General features: G+C 37.0%; 1 protein-coding gene across 1 annotated transcript in view; it reads right to left on the bottom strand.

Moving 5' to 3' along the window:
• Positions 1-1,631: 1,631 nt before the first annotated feature.
• The window catches only part of ODAD2 (outer dynein arm docking complex subunit 2), an 88,415-nt gene continuing 73,473 nt past the window's right edge, over positions 1,632-16,573 (bottom strand). Inside the window, exon 20 of the mRNA XM_026101619.2 lies at positions 1,632-2,041. Coding sequence (XP_025957404.2) covers positions 1,928-2,041 — 114 coding nt within the window. The 3' untranslated portion in view covers positions 1,632-1,927. The remainder of the gene's footprint in view (positions 2,042-16,573) is intronic.

Here is a 16,573-nt window from a genome sequence, read left to right as displayed (position 1 = left end):
TAACATACCAGGCCTATGGGCCAGAGCTGGAAAATAGCTGAAATAGTATTTACTTGGTCACCAGCTGTCACCAACCATTTACTTGGTCACCAACCCTGTGACCATATAGGCGTTTGCATTTATCAAAAACACTAATTGGATTAATATTTTGGTCTCCACACTCTCAGTACCTGTCCAGAGTTGGTTTCCTTTAAATACTCTGCATCGCTTCACAAAGGGCCTGCCGAGATCCTCCATCTCCGCTGGTGTGGAGGCTCTGCAGCAGGGCGGCAGGCCGCGGTGGCTGCCCCTTCCCCGAGCCCCAGCGACAGGCGGCGAGACGGGGCCCGGCCGCCGTGGGAACCGCGGCACAGCACGGATAGCTGCCCCGCGCCCCACTGTTGTGGTTAAAACTCGCGGTTTAAGGGCTCCCTAAAAGGATTTTGTAGTGGTCTAGGTTCCACTTGTACAATTTTGGTTGACAGCAACTTTGGTCATGTTTTTATTTTAAGGTAAGCAGGATGCAGCTAAAGAAAGTGAAGTTCTTTTACAGAGGAGCGGGCTTAGGAACCGCTTAAATACTTATGGGAGCCTTCTGACCGCACTCAGAGAAGCTTTAAAAAAACTAAAAATTAAATGAAAATTCAATACTTTTTAAACATATAATGACTATTTCTTTAAAATGATAAAATGAGAAATAATTCTATCAGTCTTTTAAAATGAAATTAATGAGCCTGCATGCTGATTTCAGAGAAAACACAAATGAAAAGCTGGATTTGTATTTATTTCATTGTGAGAAGCCTCTGCTGGTAGTAAAATTAGTTCCCTTTTGTAGCTATGCTAGTTAGAGGGGGAAAAAAATTATAAACTGACACTTCGAAAATAAGGAAACTGATAATTATTAAGTAAAATTAAAAACAAACATTCAAAAGTGAATATTTGACAAATACAAGTGACAAAACTGAAAAAAAATGTTTAAATAACTTATAATTAAGACATTACTGCTTTTAAGGAAATGTCTTACTCAATATTATTTGCTGAGCATGGTACATAGTTTATCAAAAAATAGGTAACAGTTAAATAGATGCTTGGGATGTAGTTCAGTGGTTCTGTAATCTGTAATATGAATAATTGATTACATGGTGGTTGCTTAATATCAGTAATTGATTATATGGTTATTGAAAGGAATTCAGTAATTCTAAATACAATTTTATGTAGAAAAATAAAGTAACTACCTCAATACAATGTTGTTCTCAGTTTAAAAATGGAAAAATCACAACAAGATAATTTATAATGTGTGAACATGAATGTAATACTTTACTTTTTATTTACAGTTGGTAAATTTTAATTTGATTTAAATGCATATGTTAATTAAGACACATATTTCAGCAGCTATTTATAAAATTAGGCACTATTTTGTTTGATGCTGGTAGTTACAGGAAATGTGGAGTGATGTCTACTGCTACAGCTGTTTGCAGTGCTTATGTAACACCGGATGTGAGATTGATGTATCTGTATTTTGTCCTCTCCTGTGAATTGCAAGTGATCAAACAGGCAAAAAAACACAGTGACAGGATGATTAGACAAGTTTAGCAGGGAGGGAATTGTTCAAGACATTCATAAATTACTGCACAACCACACACATGTAGTAATGGAAAATGTATTTATTGTAACTTTACACACATGCAAAAACACGTATATCTAAAACAAATCGGGGATACAAGCTTATTAATTATAGAAAACTACTTTGACATATCTTACACACACCATCAATGTAAAAACAAACAAAACACGCTTTTGTTTTCACAGATTTATTTTTATTATTAAAATATTCTCCTATAAACGTTTTATGAACTCTACTGTGAAATACAGATACTAGATCAAGCAGTCATGCATTTAAGTGTAGCTGTATTGTAAAAGAAGTGCGTTGGCAAAAGCTGTTAAAGCATCAACCATACTTCGCTTTTTCTGTTGCCAGAGCCAATCTGCGAATGTTTGCTATGCAGCCAGCTGCCGCCTCCTGTAGAATTTCATCGGTAGAGCCTACCATAGCCAGTAGGAGCTAGTAAAAATACAGAAGAGAAACAGCATAAGAAAAACAAATTAGTATGCTTTTTATGCAACTAATATTCAAATCATGTATACAACAATTGTATAAATTTACTCACACACATATAGAGAAATAAAATGTTAAAAATCATATTAACCAAAAATCCTGTAAATTAAGATAGATAAACACAATGCTTTAAGTTTTATCATATTTGTACCTGTCATTTCATTTACTGATTTACTGATTATCCTATTACATCTGTCTATCAGTTCTGACTTGGATTTTTCCTTGTGAGTAGAAATTGCACATGCTTAAATTGAAATCATGATTTCCCCCTCAAGGCATAGTAGTATATTTGTACACGCTCAAGATTTTTAACAAACAAAGCTATGCACTTTTTTTTTGGCATTGATCTTGAAACTGGATCCATGTGAATGGGCCCTCGTGTCCCATTGACTGCAATAGGTTTCTTTATTGTCACAGCAAACCACTCATGTTAAACTGCTTGAGGGATAACGGTCTGGGCATATCATTCTTAAATATTTGCACGTAAGAGTGAAAAACAAAAGTTCAACAAAGGCCCCAAACTTCTGGAGCTGATTCAGCTCTTCCGTCATGTGGAGCAGATCCTTTACTCTGGAAGCCATTCAATTTTTTCAGTGGAAATTCCCTTGGAGTAAGGCACTGTTCAACACAAGTATGACATAAGAGAGGGCTTGATGAGAAAACATTTTTACGTATATCAGAAAATCATTAATAATGGTTTTGGATCTTATTTTCTTAGTGTGTTGCAATCAGTGATGCAACTACAAATACAATATATGCTGGAAAACAGAAGACTTGCTTAGCTTAAATCAGCTCCATGCAATCCTCAGATTTCTGAAAATCTGCCAAACTTAATGTGAGTTCAGGTATTTTGAAGCTCAGACAGCTCTAATTAAAACCTATATTTTCAGTCTGCAATACTTAGGATTCTGCGTTCACCCAAACAATGTTGAGTCAAACCACAAAGAAATCTGTTATCACTCAACTCCAGTGCATATTTTTCATACAGCTAAAATATTACATAAAATTATGAACTGCTAAATATAAAAGCATAAATTGAATGCAGACATCAAATTCATATGCTACCTTTTTCTAACCTTCCAGCAATCATAAGGAATGGGCCACAGCTGCACACATATGGCCTTTGCTTATAGAGATCAAAGCATTTTATACTTGAGGAAGTATTTGTGTTAGCCAAATGTACAAAATAAGCATCTTGCCAGTCACCTTTCACTCTTTGACCCCTATATATAACTTGTAAGATTGCCTGAATATGCCTGAATTATGTCAAAAAGAGCCTTATGTAAATTAAGCATCGACAAAAATTTCTTCTAGCCATTCTTCTTCCTATAATTTCCATTAATGTAATCAAATGCTTATGCACAAATAGCTAGATAAGAATTCTAAAAGTGTGAACACTGTGAAAGGATATACCTGAGTGAAAATAGAGAGGCAAATGATATGAGAAAGCTTTATATTTTTATATTTTATTTGTATGCAAAATCTAGGCCAAGTTAAGCAGGCAGTGAAGTCAGGGAAATTTCACCTCTGATTTCAGCTGGGGACAAGACCAAGCTGTACATCTCCATGTAGTGATAAAGCTGCTTTGCAGAGCACAAGAGCCAGAATGCAAGTCTTATCAGATAATTCACTTTTTTGAAAGAAATTTTGCTGGATGAATATCCTTCTTCCCTGCTAATTTCTACAGTTGATTTCTCATCAACTTAAACTGTAAAGTGTTTCTTTGGGTACCTCATAATGTTCTTATAGAATGAAACTGATATCGACCTTCATATCCTTGACTCAAAACCAAAAACATGTATGTACACCCAGTATTTTGGTAAAGCCATAAGTTTCAAATTTTGGAGCAAGGAAACCATATGCCTTATGTGATTATTCACTATATCTTCACAGACCTAGTGCAAAGCTTCTTCAGTGTAGTGAGTGTGGAACCCAAAACTTCACAATAATTTCAACAAGATACTTGCTAGTTATTCATAAGAGCAGAAGTTCATTATGAAGTTAATGTCTTGGAGATATGTTATTGAGCAGAAATATAGTAAAAAGCAAAAAATAAATCTGCCTCTGTTATGTCTACATATGGTATGTATGCCTCAGTTCAAGGTTATTTATTCCTTCTTTTAGCCACCATTTGTTTCTAGGCTCAGACGACTTGGGAAAATAGATACTTCTTTGGCACTTTCCATGGCAGGCTCAATATTAAGCAACCACAGCGGTAGGAGGGGGGGATCTATGCTGTTTACTTTGGACTGTAGTAGGCATTTCAGGTGCATTTCAGAGAATCAAAGTGAGATATCCAAGAACAGCAGCTCTTACAGGCCAACGATTCAAAACATCTAATTACATGCTAAGGAACAGGTGATATGAATGCCACCAATGCAAAAAACAATTTTAATGAAGACATTAAAAACTGGGAATTTTCCATTCTGGGTTTGGTGGGGCAAGGATCAGTCACACTCTGGTTGGTTTTCCTTTTAAGTCACTTGCCAGTGGTAACATCCAGAAGAACTGCCACACTGTACCATATCCCATATTACATTGTGTCTCAGGATTTTCACAATATGACTTGAAAGAAATATTCTTGGAAACACTGTCCAACACAGTAGCTGCCTCTGGGGATGGAGGATGTACAGCAATATTTGCCAGTCAACTTACTCCATGTGCTAACAAGCAGGCAACTGAAGAGACGAATAGCAAAAATGCAAAATGTTTCAATGTAAGTAGATAATTCCATATTTAGGAATCCAACTTTGAAGATTTTGATATAAATGCTGTTACTATCTTTGTCTTAAATGAAATAAAATTTTATCCTTTCCTCATATATCAACAAAGTTATAATTCCTTCAGTTCCTGACTGGTGATCCTTGATCCTTTTGTGGTTCGGTTCAATTCACTGGCAATTTGGGGTATCCAATTCAGCTATGGAAATGCAGTCATAGATAGTATACACAGATCATATACACATTTTACATATATTTGACAAATCCAAGAAGTCTTTTTTTTTGATTCTGATGCATCAATGCAATATAACATGTTCTTTCTCTTCATGCAATGCCCTTGAACTGCATTTATCCCTTCCCTTTACTGTTCAGGTATTATTTTCTGACATGTAAATGTTAACAGATGTGAGAAGCAGTAAAAAAGCATGTGGTATAAATGCTTCTTTCTAGGATATAAAAGGCACTTTCCATAGACAGAGAAAGCATTTGCAGTACTATGTAGACTTCATTTTCAGTTGGCAGGTATCTATATTCTAAGGCAAGAGTCCAAAATTTTTTGCACAGTTAGCACGTCATACCAGCAAATAAGCATAAATACAAGCTGTTTGGAGAATGTACAGACCGTATGTAGCATTTATGGGTTCCAAAAGCAAAAGTAATGCACAGCCAAACCATCTACATATTCACAACAATTAAGGAGATTTTGATATTGTTAGCATATCTTTAAAATAGCACAGAACAGCATGACTGTATTAGGACTGTACAATCATAGAATATGCAGAATATGCAGGTTGGAAGAGATCTTAGGTCTCTAGCCCAACCTCCTGTTCAAAACAGGGTCAGCTAGGAGATCAGATTGCTCAGGGCTTTATCCAGTCCAATCTTGAAAACCTCCCAGGATGGAGACCGCACAACTCCTTTGGGCAACCTGTCCAGTGCTGGATAGTCCTCATGGAGGAGTTTTCCTTTATACTCAGTCTCCTTTGTTTTGATTTGTGCCTGTTGTCTCTCATCCTCCTGCATGCATCACTATGAAAAACTTGGTTCTATCTTCTTGAGATCCTTGTAGGTATTAGAAAGCTGCTACTAGGTCCCCTGGAAGCTGTTGCTTCTCCAGGCTGAACACACCCAGTTTCTTCAGCTTCTCCTCACAGGGCAAGTGCTCCAGCCCCCAGCCACCTTGGTGGCCCTCCACTGAACTTGCTCTAGTTCATTCATGTCTTTCCTGTATTGGGGGTCCTAAAACTGAATGCACTGTTCTAGGTTCAGTTTAATGAGTACTGAGTAAAGGGCAAGAATCACTTCCCTCAACCTACTGGCTATATTCCTGCTTTATTAGCAGCATCCTGTTAGTCTTCTTTGCTGTCAGGACACACTGCTGGCTCATGTTCAGCTTGTTGTCCACCAAAATCTTCCTGTCCTTTTCAGCAAAGCTGCTCGCCAGTCAGTCTCCAGCCTGCGTCACTGTAAGAGGTTCTTCTCTTGTAGGTGCAAGATTTTGCATTTGTTCTTGTCAGCCCATTCCAGCCCCATCTGGATATCACTGAATGGCAGCCGTGCCCTTGAACATATTGACTGCCCCCCACCCCTTGCCTTGCAATTTGATGTCATTGCAAATACTATGAGTAAGCACTCCATTGCCTTCTCCAGGTCACTGGTAAACATGGTAAATGGGACACACAGATCCAAGTAGAAAGCACTGTGATACTCCACTTGTTACTGGCCACCAGGTAGATTATGACCCATTAACCACTACCCTCTGAGCTGGATCTTCCAACCAGTTTTTTTACACATTTGGTTGTCCACCCTTCTAGACGGTAAAACATCCTAACTTGGACACAAGTATATTGTGGGAAATTGTTTTGAAAATCTTGCAGAAGTCAGGGTAAAAGACACCCACTGCTCTCCCTCATCCACACCCCTAGTCACTCTATGGTAGAAGGCAATCAGGTGTGATTTACCTTTGGTAAATCTATGCCGACTGTTCCCAGTCATCTGCTTCTCTTTCATGAGCCCAGGAATGTGTTCCAAGAAAACTGACTCCATAATTTCCCCGGGGCCCAAAGCAAGGCTGACCAGTCTGGAGTTCCCCAGACTGCTGGCAGGAACTGCTGCTCCAAAGACATGCTTAGCAAATTCTCATTGTTGGGTCTTATGCTCTCTGACAAGCCAAAAGGATAACAAAAGTGGAAAGTTTTTTGTTGCTCGGGGCAGCAGTAAGAGGTAAGGGTGTAAGCCATGGCATTTACTTGCATATTGGTGTATCATGAATGATGCAATTTTCCACAATCTGAAAAGCATAGCTTCCTTAAAGTAAAATCTCTACAAACACAAAATAATTAACTGAAAAACTATTTCTTCAAATAGGACAACACAAGCATCAAGGTAAGCACTTGTAAAAGTATCCTTCCAAAATCTGGGAAAGGATCCATAGTAAAATAAAACCAAATAAAAATGGTATTTTCAGAGAAGACTAGTAACTCTGTTTTCTATGAAGATATCTTTCGAGGATTTTTCACTTCTACAAAAGAAGCAGCACAAGGGAATTTCCAAGCATAAAAAATGCACATATTTGAAGATTTACATCAATAAACCCTGAATCTGACAAAATCTCAGATGGTACTGGTGCTCTGCGTATTGCATACAATAATTTTTAAGTACTCACTTTCCTTTAGTCACAGTTATTGCAGCTTCCAGACTCACTAGTGGGAGGCAGGAGACATAAGAAGTGGTGTTTCCAGACAGAATGCACTTTTGCATGTATACATAAAATAAGGGGTTAGTCATGTGATGTATCTACAACATGTTTTCCAAAACAGTGGGAAGTGTAGAGCAATATTGCTGGACAGAGGTTTCTTTGCTCATGCAAAACAGACAAAGATCAGCCTACTCAATCCTCTGGAGTCCTGTGATCATGAAAGCAAATAATGAATACAGAATAACTCAAAAAAGAATATTTAATGACCCTTTTTCTGTCTTCTTTAGATTTTCTGCCCCACAAAACAATTTTTTTTTTTCTAATTAGAAGGAAATATGGACAAACTCCTTCAACAAGATTCATATCCAGACACAGACTGGGAAGCTAGTCAGAGTTCACATAGAACTTTAGATTCCTGGAACTAAAGACATTTGCTTCAATACGCCTGCTGCTTCTGTCTGTTATGCTGGTGATGACATCTTGTAGACTGACATAACATTTCCAGTTAGTGGTAGGACTTGCCTTTTTTAAAAGTTTAGATTTAATGTCTGACTTCTTTTATATGCAACGTTTCCTAAAGGATGCAGAATTTCTAACACTCTGATCTTCTAATTGCATAACACTTCTTTTCCAAAAAAGACATTTTTCACATGCTTTTTATAAATCTAACCTAAAAGGAAAAAAAATACTTTAAATAAAAGCATATGGCAGAAGCTTATCCAAGAAAGTATCAGTCTAGATGCAGCCAGCATTTTGCTAACTTTCAGCACCATATTGCACACTGGAAAATATTAAAGCATCTAGTTTGAGTGTTAGGTTACACACACTCCTATGAAAATATTTCTCATACAATTAAATTATAAATAATAAAACATACTGCACAATCAAAGCATAATGAAAGTTAAGCTAAGTCACTGTTTCTAAAATAAGAGTCAGGCTGATTTCCTGATTTTCTTCTTCAGCTGAAGAAAAGATAAGACAATAGGTACCACATAGCCTTCTAAGAAGGCACTAGTCCAAGTTCTGCAGTGTTTTCTGTTAAGTTTGTTTTTCTCGGGTGGCACAAAGAGAATAGATTTCAGATGTAAATTCATCTGTGTCAGGGAATACTCAGCTAGCAGAGGTAGAAAGTCCAATCTGAGCAATCTTCTGAGCAATTCCAGGGACAGCAGAAGATGGGCAAGGTAGACACCCACTATACTGATTCTCTCTCATCTACCTGCTCTTCCCTCTGGGTCAACAGTCAGAGCAGCCCCTGATGTAGCCTAGTCCAGTCACTCTGAATGTAAAGAGGTGACAGACAGTCTCCTGATGGGCTGGGAGAAATCCTATGAAGAATCCACCTGGCTTCTTTCCCTTTCCTCTCTCATTCCTGTCTCTCCTGTCTCTCCTCTTCTTCTCTCTCCCCTGCAACACATCTCCATTCTGGCGGCAATGGAAAGAGGATAACTCAGTCAGACAGGGCTGGTGGGATGAGGAGGCCTGAAGGCTGCCGCTTGGGTTACGGTGCCCCTTCTGAACATGGTGGTGGTCAGCAGGCTGGGCAGCAGCTGCCTCTTCTTTCCCATCCTCCCGCAGGAAAGCGGTGGTGGAGCACAGGGCTAAACCTGCTCCCCCCTCTGCAAATGGGTGCAGGACTTGGGGGAGAGCATCAGGATGACAGCAAACTTGTCTGCAGCTGGTGGTGCACTTCCAGAGGACGATTCATCTCCTCTACTCTGGGACTTACAACAGGTGACTTGTCCTCTACAGGTGTTTACCTTTTCCTATATGACCATGTGTGATGAAACAGCTGAACTTTCACATGGCTGCAGTTAGGTGAGCTGAATCCCAGAAAAAAGGAATTGCCAGGAAACAAGGGAGAAATAGTATGGCTTGATAGATTCAGTGAAGTAGTGTGATTTATTTGTATCCTACCATGAGGTGTTAACTGTTTCTTTAGAATACACATTTTCAGTGAATTTCAACTGATTTCATGTCATGATAGATCTGCAATTTAAAATTCTTCTGTGTACAGCTCCATTTTTTCCTTTTCCTTCCTCGTATCTATCCATTTTTGTCTGTTTCTTTCATCTACTAGCCTCCTTTATTATAGTTAAACTGAAAGGTATTTGAGACAAGGACCACCTTTCTCCAACTCATCTAATCGTGCCTACTACAATGGGGATAACACTCTTGAACAGAAGTCCTCTCAGGTACACATTAATAAAATACTAAATAGTATCATAGTTCTCAAACTCTTCAATATGGTTAAATGTTCTATTGCTTCTGTTGCTGGAAAACACATACAACCCTGAAGGTCTAATGAGAATTATAATACAATATACACAGTTTAGATTTACATACGTTTTTGCCTATTTGTATATATGTACAAAATATGAAAAAAACCCTATAGCTCTTTCTACATCTCCTCTGTATTAATTGTCTATTACTTCTAATTTTATATTTATTCAAGGGAGGATGCACCACTTCTTGCAAAGCCATAATAAATGGGCAGAGAATTCTGGAATATCAGTGAAAAGGAGAAAGCGAACAAAATGCTAAATGGTAAAATGTAAAATAGTTTTAAAACTTTGTAAACTTTCATGATGCTTTAAAATATGCTAAGTTTTAAGGTTTCCCATCTCAAGTTGTAATTCACAGGACTTCAAATATTTCCAACAACTTCAGACATGAATCTAACTAAATATATACATAGCAAGCAAAAGTAATGTACCTAAATAAAGCTAACACTAAAAATGTTGTAATCTTTGTTTAAAAAGTATGATTATATGTAACCAAGATGGGTCCTTAAAGGCAGATATTCTGAATCTATACTCAGCTGTAAGAAGTTTGGTGCAATATTTAGAAAGAATTCAATCATCATGAACATTCCAATGTACAGAGAGGCTTATGGGATATGAAATTCATCCCACAAAAAGCAATACGCAGATCTGATAATCCAGAAGTGATGAAGCCAAAGGTCTTACAGCATATTTTTATTCGAACCAGTTTCTCTATTTTATTTTTATTTCATTGTAGTTTTCAAGAGAAGATTAACATATAAAAGGCTCTTGGAGGGACAGAGAGAATAAAGAACTTTTTCATAATATCAAAAGAAGGACATTAAAGAAAAGCTTTTTCAATTCACTGGAAATTCATTTTATTAAGATTAAAACAGGACCCTGCTACTTACTACATGGACATTCAAAATAGTAGACTTACACCATGGATGTTCCTTTCCTTTTCATAATTTACTTTGGCTTAGTGATATGCTGGGGACCATCCTTCCCTTATATTGCTGCCAACCTGATCAATCTTTGTTACTATTTCCTATTTCTTTTCCATACTTATCTGCTTTTTCACACTTTCCTTTCTTTTTCATCTTAAGTGAGCATCACTTTTATGTTGTCCTCCCTTCCCAAATAGTACTGAGGGGATAGTACAGGAAATTGGAGAAAGAATTGCTAGTTTAGTCTTGATTTTCCAAATTTTGTTAAAATTACTGTTACTGTGAATACGAAAATTCTGTCTCTGTCTTTCTATATCTAGCAGTCATATAAAGATTATATGGGAACTAAGAGAGGGCTTTTGGAAAAAAACTATCAGGAGTGAGTCAGAGAAACAAAAGGAGCCCTAAGCTGTCCATTAACACTCACATTCTGAAAACATGGTGCATTTGGTTCTCTAGTTTATCCAGTTTTCTTAAAATGCACTATAACTAGACTGTCTTTGAAGACAACGTTGAACTGTGGCAATCAGAAACCACAGTTTCCAGTTCAGTAACAAATTTTGCAATGTTTATCTCAAGCTGCACCTTATCCGAGAAAAAGGAACAAAATCTGGTCACACGCATAATTTTAAAGGTATGCAACGTCTACTGCAATGTCAATGTCTGAACTAACTTCAAATTCTCTTCTGTATGCAATTCCAAGTACTGATTTTGATCTCTAAAGTCAGTGTAGCTTTAGGTCTAATGATCTAAGTGTCTGTCTCTCTGCCTATATACGATCATAATAATCAAAACCAGTGGGCTGTTTCTCTAGTAAACTTTACATATCAAAGTCTGGGGACAAAAGCAGGATGTTCTTATGGGAGACCCATATGATAGTATTTATTTCAAATAATGAGCCAGGAATTTTTAAAGCTGTTGTTTTTCTGGCATACTAGAAGACTGAGCTATAATCTCAGGTTTTGAGATGTGTGGGTGGCAGCAGAGCCTACATTTACCTAAACTGGAAGTTGAGTGGCATTGTTCAACTCCTAGTCTGTTTTTAAGCCAAGTGAATGTACTTGAACGCTTGATTAGAACATTTTATGAAACAAATATAAACATGCATATATACAGTCACAAAATCAAAAAGTGACTTCTAGAACCTGCTCTGGGCATGTTCCAAGACGACAATACGTAATTTAATAACAAAAATTTAATTAGAATTTAATTCTTCACATTTGGATCTCCTTCCTGAGATAACTGAAGATGGCTTCCCAAACCAAATAACACCTAACATAAATGAGAATAAATACATATAAAACTTCACTATTCTTTTGGACAAAATTAGTACCTCTCCCAATCAAGAAAGCCAATAATTTCTGTCAAGCCAAAACATGAGAGGTCTATTTGAACTGGTTATTTATTTGCTGTTCTTCCTGTATTAATTTCCTTCATTTTGGGTCACTACTAAGGATACTTAGCAGACAGAAATTACATTAAACACAGAAAGAAAAGAAAAATGACCCAGTATACATAAATGTATAGATGGTATAAACACAGCTCAGCTTTATTCATACCAATATGAAACTCTGAAAATGAGCACGTAAGAAATGAGCTGGGGCCTTTCATGGGCAAGAGTCCATGTACAGTCAACGTGTTCATTCACATCTGTGGATTTCATAAATTGTCTGTCCATCCTTTCTGTCTAACTTGTGAGTTTCTATGTTGGATTACAAGAGGACATTAACTAAGGGAATGCATTTTTCTTTATTTTTCTCTATTTTTAAATTGATATTCAGATTTGCAGAACTGTGGGTATATTGATTATTTTAACTTTTGTATTGTTTTTCTTTTTCATCATTACTTTTGTAATGCTCTGGAAGACAAAAGACAGAATTAAATGTATGATGTCAGGGAAAAGAAAAATAGAAGGAAGAATGAACACAGAGTGGAAGTTATTTTTTCAGATTCTCAAACTGCTTCTTTATTTGTTATGCAAGAAAAAAGTAAGGAATAAATTAATATTTACTGAGGATTCAACTTTCTGCAATCATCCCAAATTTCTGAGTGATTTGAGCATTAATTTATGAACACAGTGTGATACAGTGATCATAAAATACATTTACTTTTGCTGGCAATTTCTATGCTTTCATAAAATCTGTGCTGTAGAAAATCATTACCATACAGACTTATTGTGAAAGACAAATGTTTGGGGGTTTTTGTGGTTAAAATGTAAGAGAGAGCTTGAACTAGCACTCCATTCAGGTCATATTCAGCCTAATTTTTGTGAGTTGCATACAGTTCTCTAGTGTGGAATTATACAAATGTTTTGTAAAAAAGGAAACAAAAAATCACCCTGAAACACAAAACTGTTTCAAAGACTTGCTCTGGCCACAGATTATTTGAGTAGCTGCTGATTTTTGGAAGTTTTGTGAGATCAGAGATTTAGAAAGTCACTGTGTAGCCTGCAAGCAAGCACTCTTACCTGCCTGCCTGCCTTGTACATGTCAGCCAGGAGATATTAGAGGCCTTGGGCTGCTTCCTTTCATCTCTAATGCCATAACTGTCCAGTAGAGAATAAAAAATTCACTGAGAGTAGTTAAGTCTAAAACTTTCCTCAGATTACAGCAGAGGTCTGTTCTTCAATCTTTTTACTGAATGATTACTCAATTTTAATTCCAAGCTTCAAGTTCTGGGGATGTTTTTGGTTTATTTGTTTGCTTGGGCTCTTTTGGTTTTACAAAATAAAGTTATAGTTATGCTTATGCAGGTGAGGATTGTAACACATATGAAAGTTTTGCTAGAGCTTTTATGCTGGTTAAAGCACAGTTTATGCTTAAGCTTATGCTTAAGTTTGTGCTTTTATGCTGGTTAAAGCATGTGAGGGAAGATATGAAATTCAATTTTGTAAAACCATGCAACTTTATGCCTTAGAAGAAAAAAAAAGAAAATAAAATCATGTGTTCTAGCAGGATGCTACCTCTGCAGAGAGCTAAAAAGAATGGGGATTAATACTATGAATTTAGTACAATGGCTACTTTGTATCTCAAGTAGCACAAAATAGCTGGAAAGGCTGTTTAACTAGCTATCCTAATTATCATCTCATAACACTAATGCGGGTATATGAACACTTCTCACAGCACGTTGGACATTCTTGGGTGAGTATACTCAGGGCACAGTGCAAACTATTTATAACACTATCAGGAAGCTGGTGCAAGACAAAGCAGCACTCCTTTGCGGGGAATATACTCTCTCTTTCATCCTTCACATCCCAACTCAGAGAGGCTACTTTTCCAGGAAAATACTCTATCACATGCTTAAATCATGATCAGATCAAGGAAACTTAACATCCTTTCCTGAACAGGACCCTCTTTATGCAGAATACCGGCATTTATTAAATAGTGGCTTCTCATAAATACAATTCTATCTTACGCATATGTGATGCTGAAGAATTAGATAGAATATCAATTTCTTCCCCTCAAGAAGTCAAGACAAATTTAAAGATAAATAACTCTCACAGTTAACTGCAAATTTTATGAGAATTCTTGGATGATGAGTTGGAAAGTATAGAGATTAACAGAAACAGTTTGACCAATCAGAAGCAAAACAAAGATCAAAAGTCAGGGATGTATGGCTTCAAGGTGTCCCTAGCTGTATTTTACACAGAAAAAAAAAAGTTCAAATCATTTGTGAGGACATTATAGCCTTGCCCAAATATCAGGACAGCTTGTCTGTTCTAACAGATAGGTAGTTATTGGTAGCCCTTTCGGATCTTCTGCACATTTGTACTGTACTGTATGGTTCAGCACAGTAAAACCAGTGCTTTCACAAATGGTAAAACTTTGCATTGAGCTTCACAACTGTGGTGTGCTTGCACAACAGATTTGACACTTCTAGGAAGTGTAAGACAGACTGACTAGATGAGTTGCTACAGGTTGCCGTGCCCACAGAGCACAAGAATGGCCATACTGGGCCAGACCAAATGTCCATCTTGCTCAATAACCTGTCTCAGACAACAGTCAAAAGCAGATGTTTCGAGGGAAGTATAAGAGCAGGGAAGCGTATGGTGTTATTTCCTCTCTTAACCCTCCCAGCTTCCAGCAATTTATAACCTAGGTATTTCTTCAGCCAAAAGCAACGTCTTTATATTTCATACTTACTAGACCTGTCTTTTATTCATTGATCTAATGGCTTTATGAACCACTGTAATTTTTTTGTTTATCTACAACAACCAATGGCAATGAGTTCTACTTTGGGCTACTATTGAACATTCAGCTGACCTTTTCATAAGGTCAGCCTTCTTTCATCACTGCAAGACCACTCCTGAGAAACAGCAGTCAGTTAGTGATTAAATATATTTTTTTCTTATTCATGCTTTACATCTATGCTGAATTTCATCGCCATTTTATAACCTACATGACTAAGTATTGTGAACTTCAGTTTGCATTTTGCCCTTGTCTCTACTGCCCTGAAGAACTTAGCATTGTCAGCAAACTTTGCAACCTCACCTTCCACCACTTGTTCCATATCATTTATGAAATACACAATGGCAAGATGCCTTGGCTGCAAAATCTGACCCTAATTGCAACACTTTTATTCCCCATTTTTAACCAATTATTTACCATTTTAGAACTTTGTCTCTCATAGCATAGCTATTTCATTTCTTAAGAGCTTTTGGTGAAGAGTTCTGTTGAATGCTGTCTTAAAATCCAATTAGTGTAAACCCAGCACTTCCAAATAGAAACAGGTTTATTCCACGTGAACAGAAATATAGAGTGATTGCCAAAAAGGTATAACACTTTGAGAACACTGTACAGTGAATGTCCAGGAAAGCCAGGACAGACAGGCCTCCTTGAGATATGCACACACTCTGTTTGCCTATAGTTCCTCTGGACTACAGCAATTACCTGTCTCTGGATTCCTGCAAAGGTATTAGTCCAATCTAACGACTTTTGGATCTCCTGCAGGTTGCAGAGATGATAGAGAGAAAAACAGTAAATAAACCTGGAATTTTCTCACATCATAACTGTAGACATGGTAGGAGATAGAGAAGAAGTGGTGAAAGACAAGACCTCCACAGGCAGATTCAGACTTTAGGTGTTCTGAATACCTTTTGAAGATTTTTAATCTCTCTATATTGGCCACAGAGATATATGTATTTTAGCCTGAGATTCCAGTATATGGAGCTGTACTACCTGTAAGGCAGTATGAGTGTCTGTTTTCTCAGTTCTATGACATGGAGATGTTTTTAATTTTTATCTTTATCTTCAACATGGATGCAATGGGTAGACTGGATACAACCTAAAATCACTTTCTATGTAGCCTTCTCTTTTCCCTAGATCCAAAGGTAATGTACAACTTACAGTGTATCTGGCTCCTTGGGTAATTAACTAGCAATATGGACCAATGATGTTCTTTCACTTTAACATTAATTTTTTCTTCAGAATTACCATAGATTAGAAATTATCATAAACTGTTGCAAAAATTCTTATACTGATTAGCAGCCGGTAAATATAGCCACTTATCATCCTTGGATATTAATGCAAAATTAAATAAAATGAAATTTCAAATAAAATGAAATTGTATGGACTTTCACTAATAGTTCATTAGAAGATACACTTTAGTTTTTACATAAAATTGATAGTTCTGTCACCACCATTGTGATCAGTGATGAGTGAATCTGATCCAGCCCTTAGTGAAATCAATGACAAAATTGTCATCAACCTCCTGCCCCCTGGCAGTTTGATCAGGTCTTTCGACTTTATGCCAAAATACAGAACACCGAAAAGGAACATTAAGACTAGAACCCACCTTACAATCTACACTTCTCAAAAGGGCTTTTCCCTAGCATCTGTACCTTGAAAGCA

This window comes from Dromaius novaehollandiae, chromosome 2 (assembly GCF_036370855.1).
Source record: "Dromaius novaehollandiae isolate bDroNov1 chromosome 2, bDroNov1.hap1, whole genome shotgun sequence".
Classification (NCBI taxonomy): Eukaryota; Metazoa; Chordata; class Aves; order Casuariiformes; family Dromaiidae; genus Dromaius; species Dromaius novaehollandiae.
This window is presented reverse-complemented; position numbering and strand designations above follow the sequence as displayed.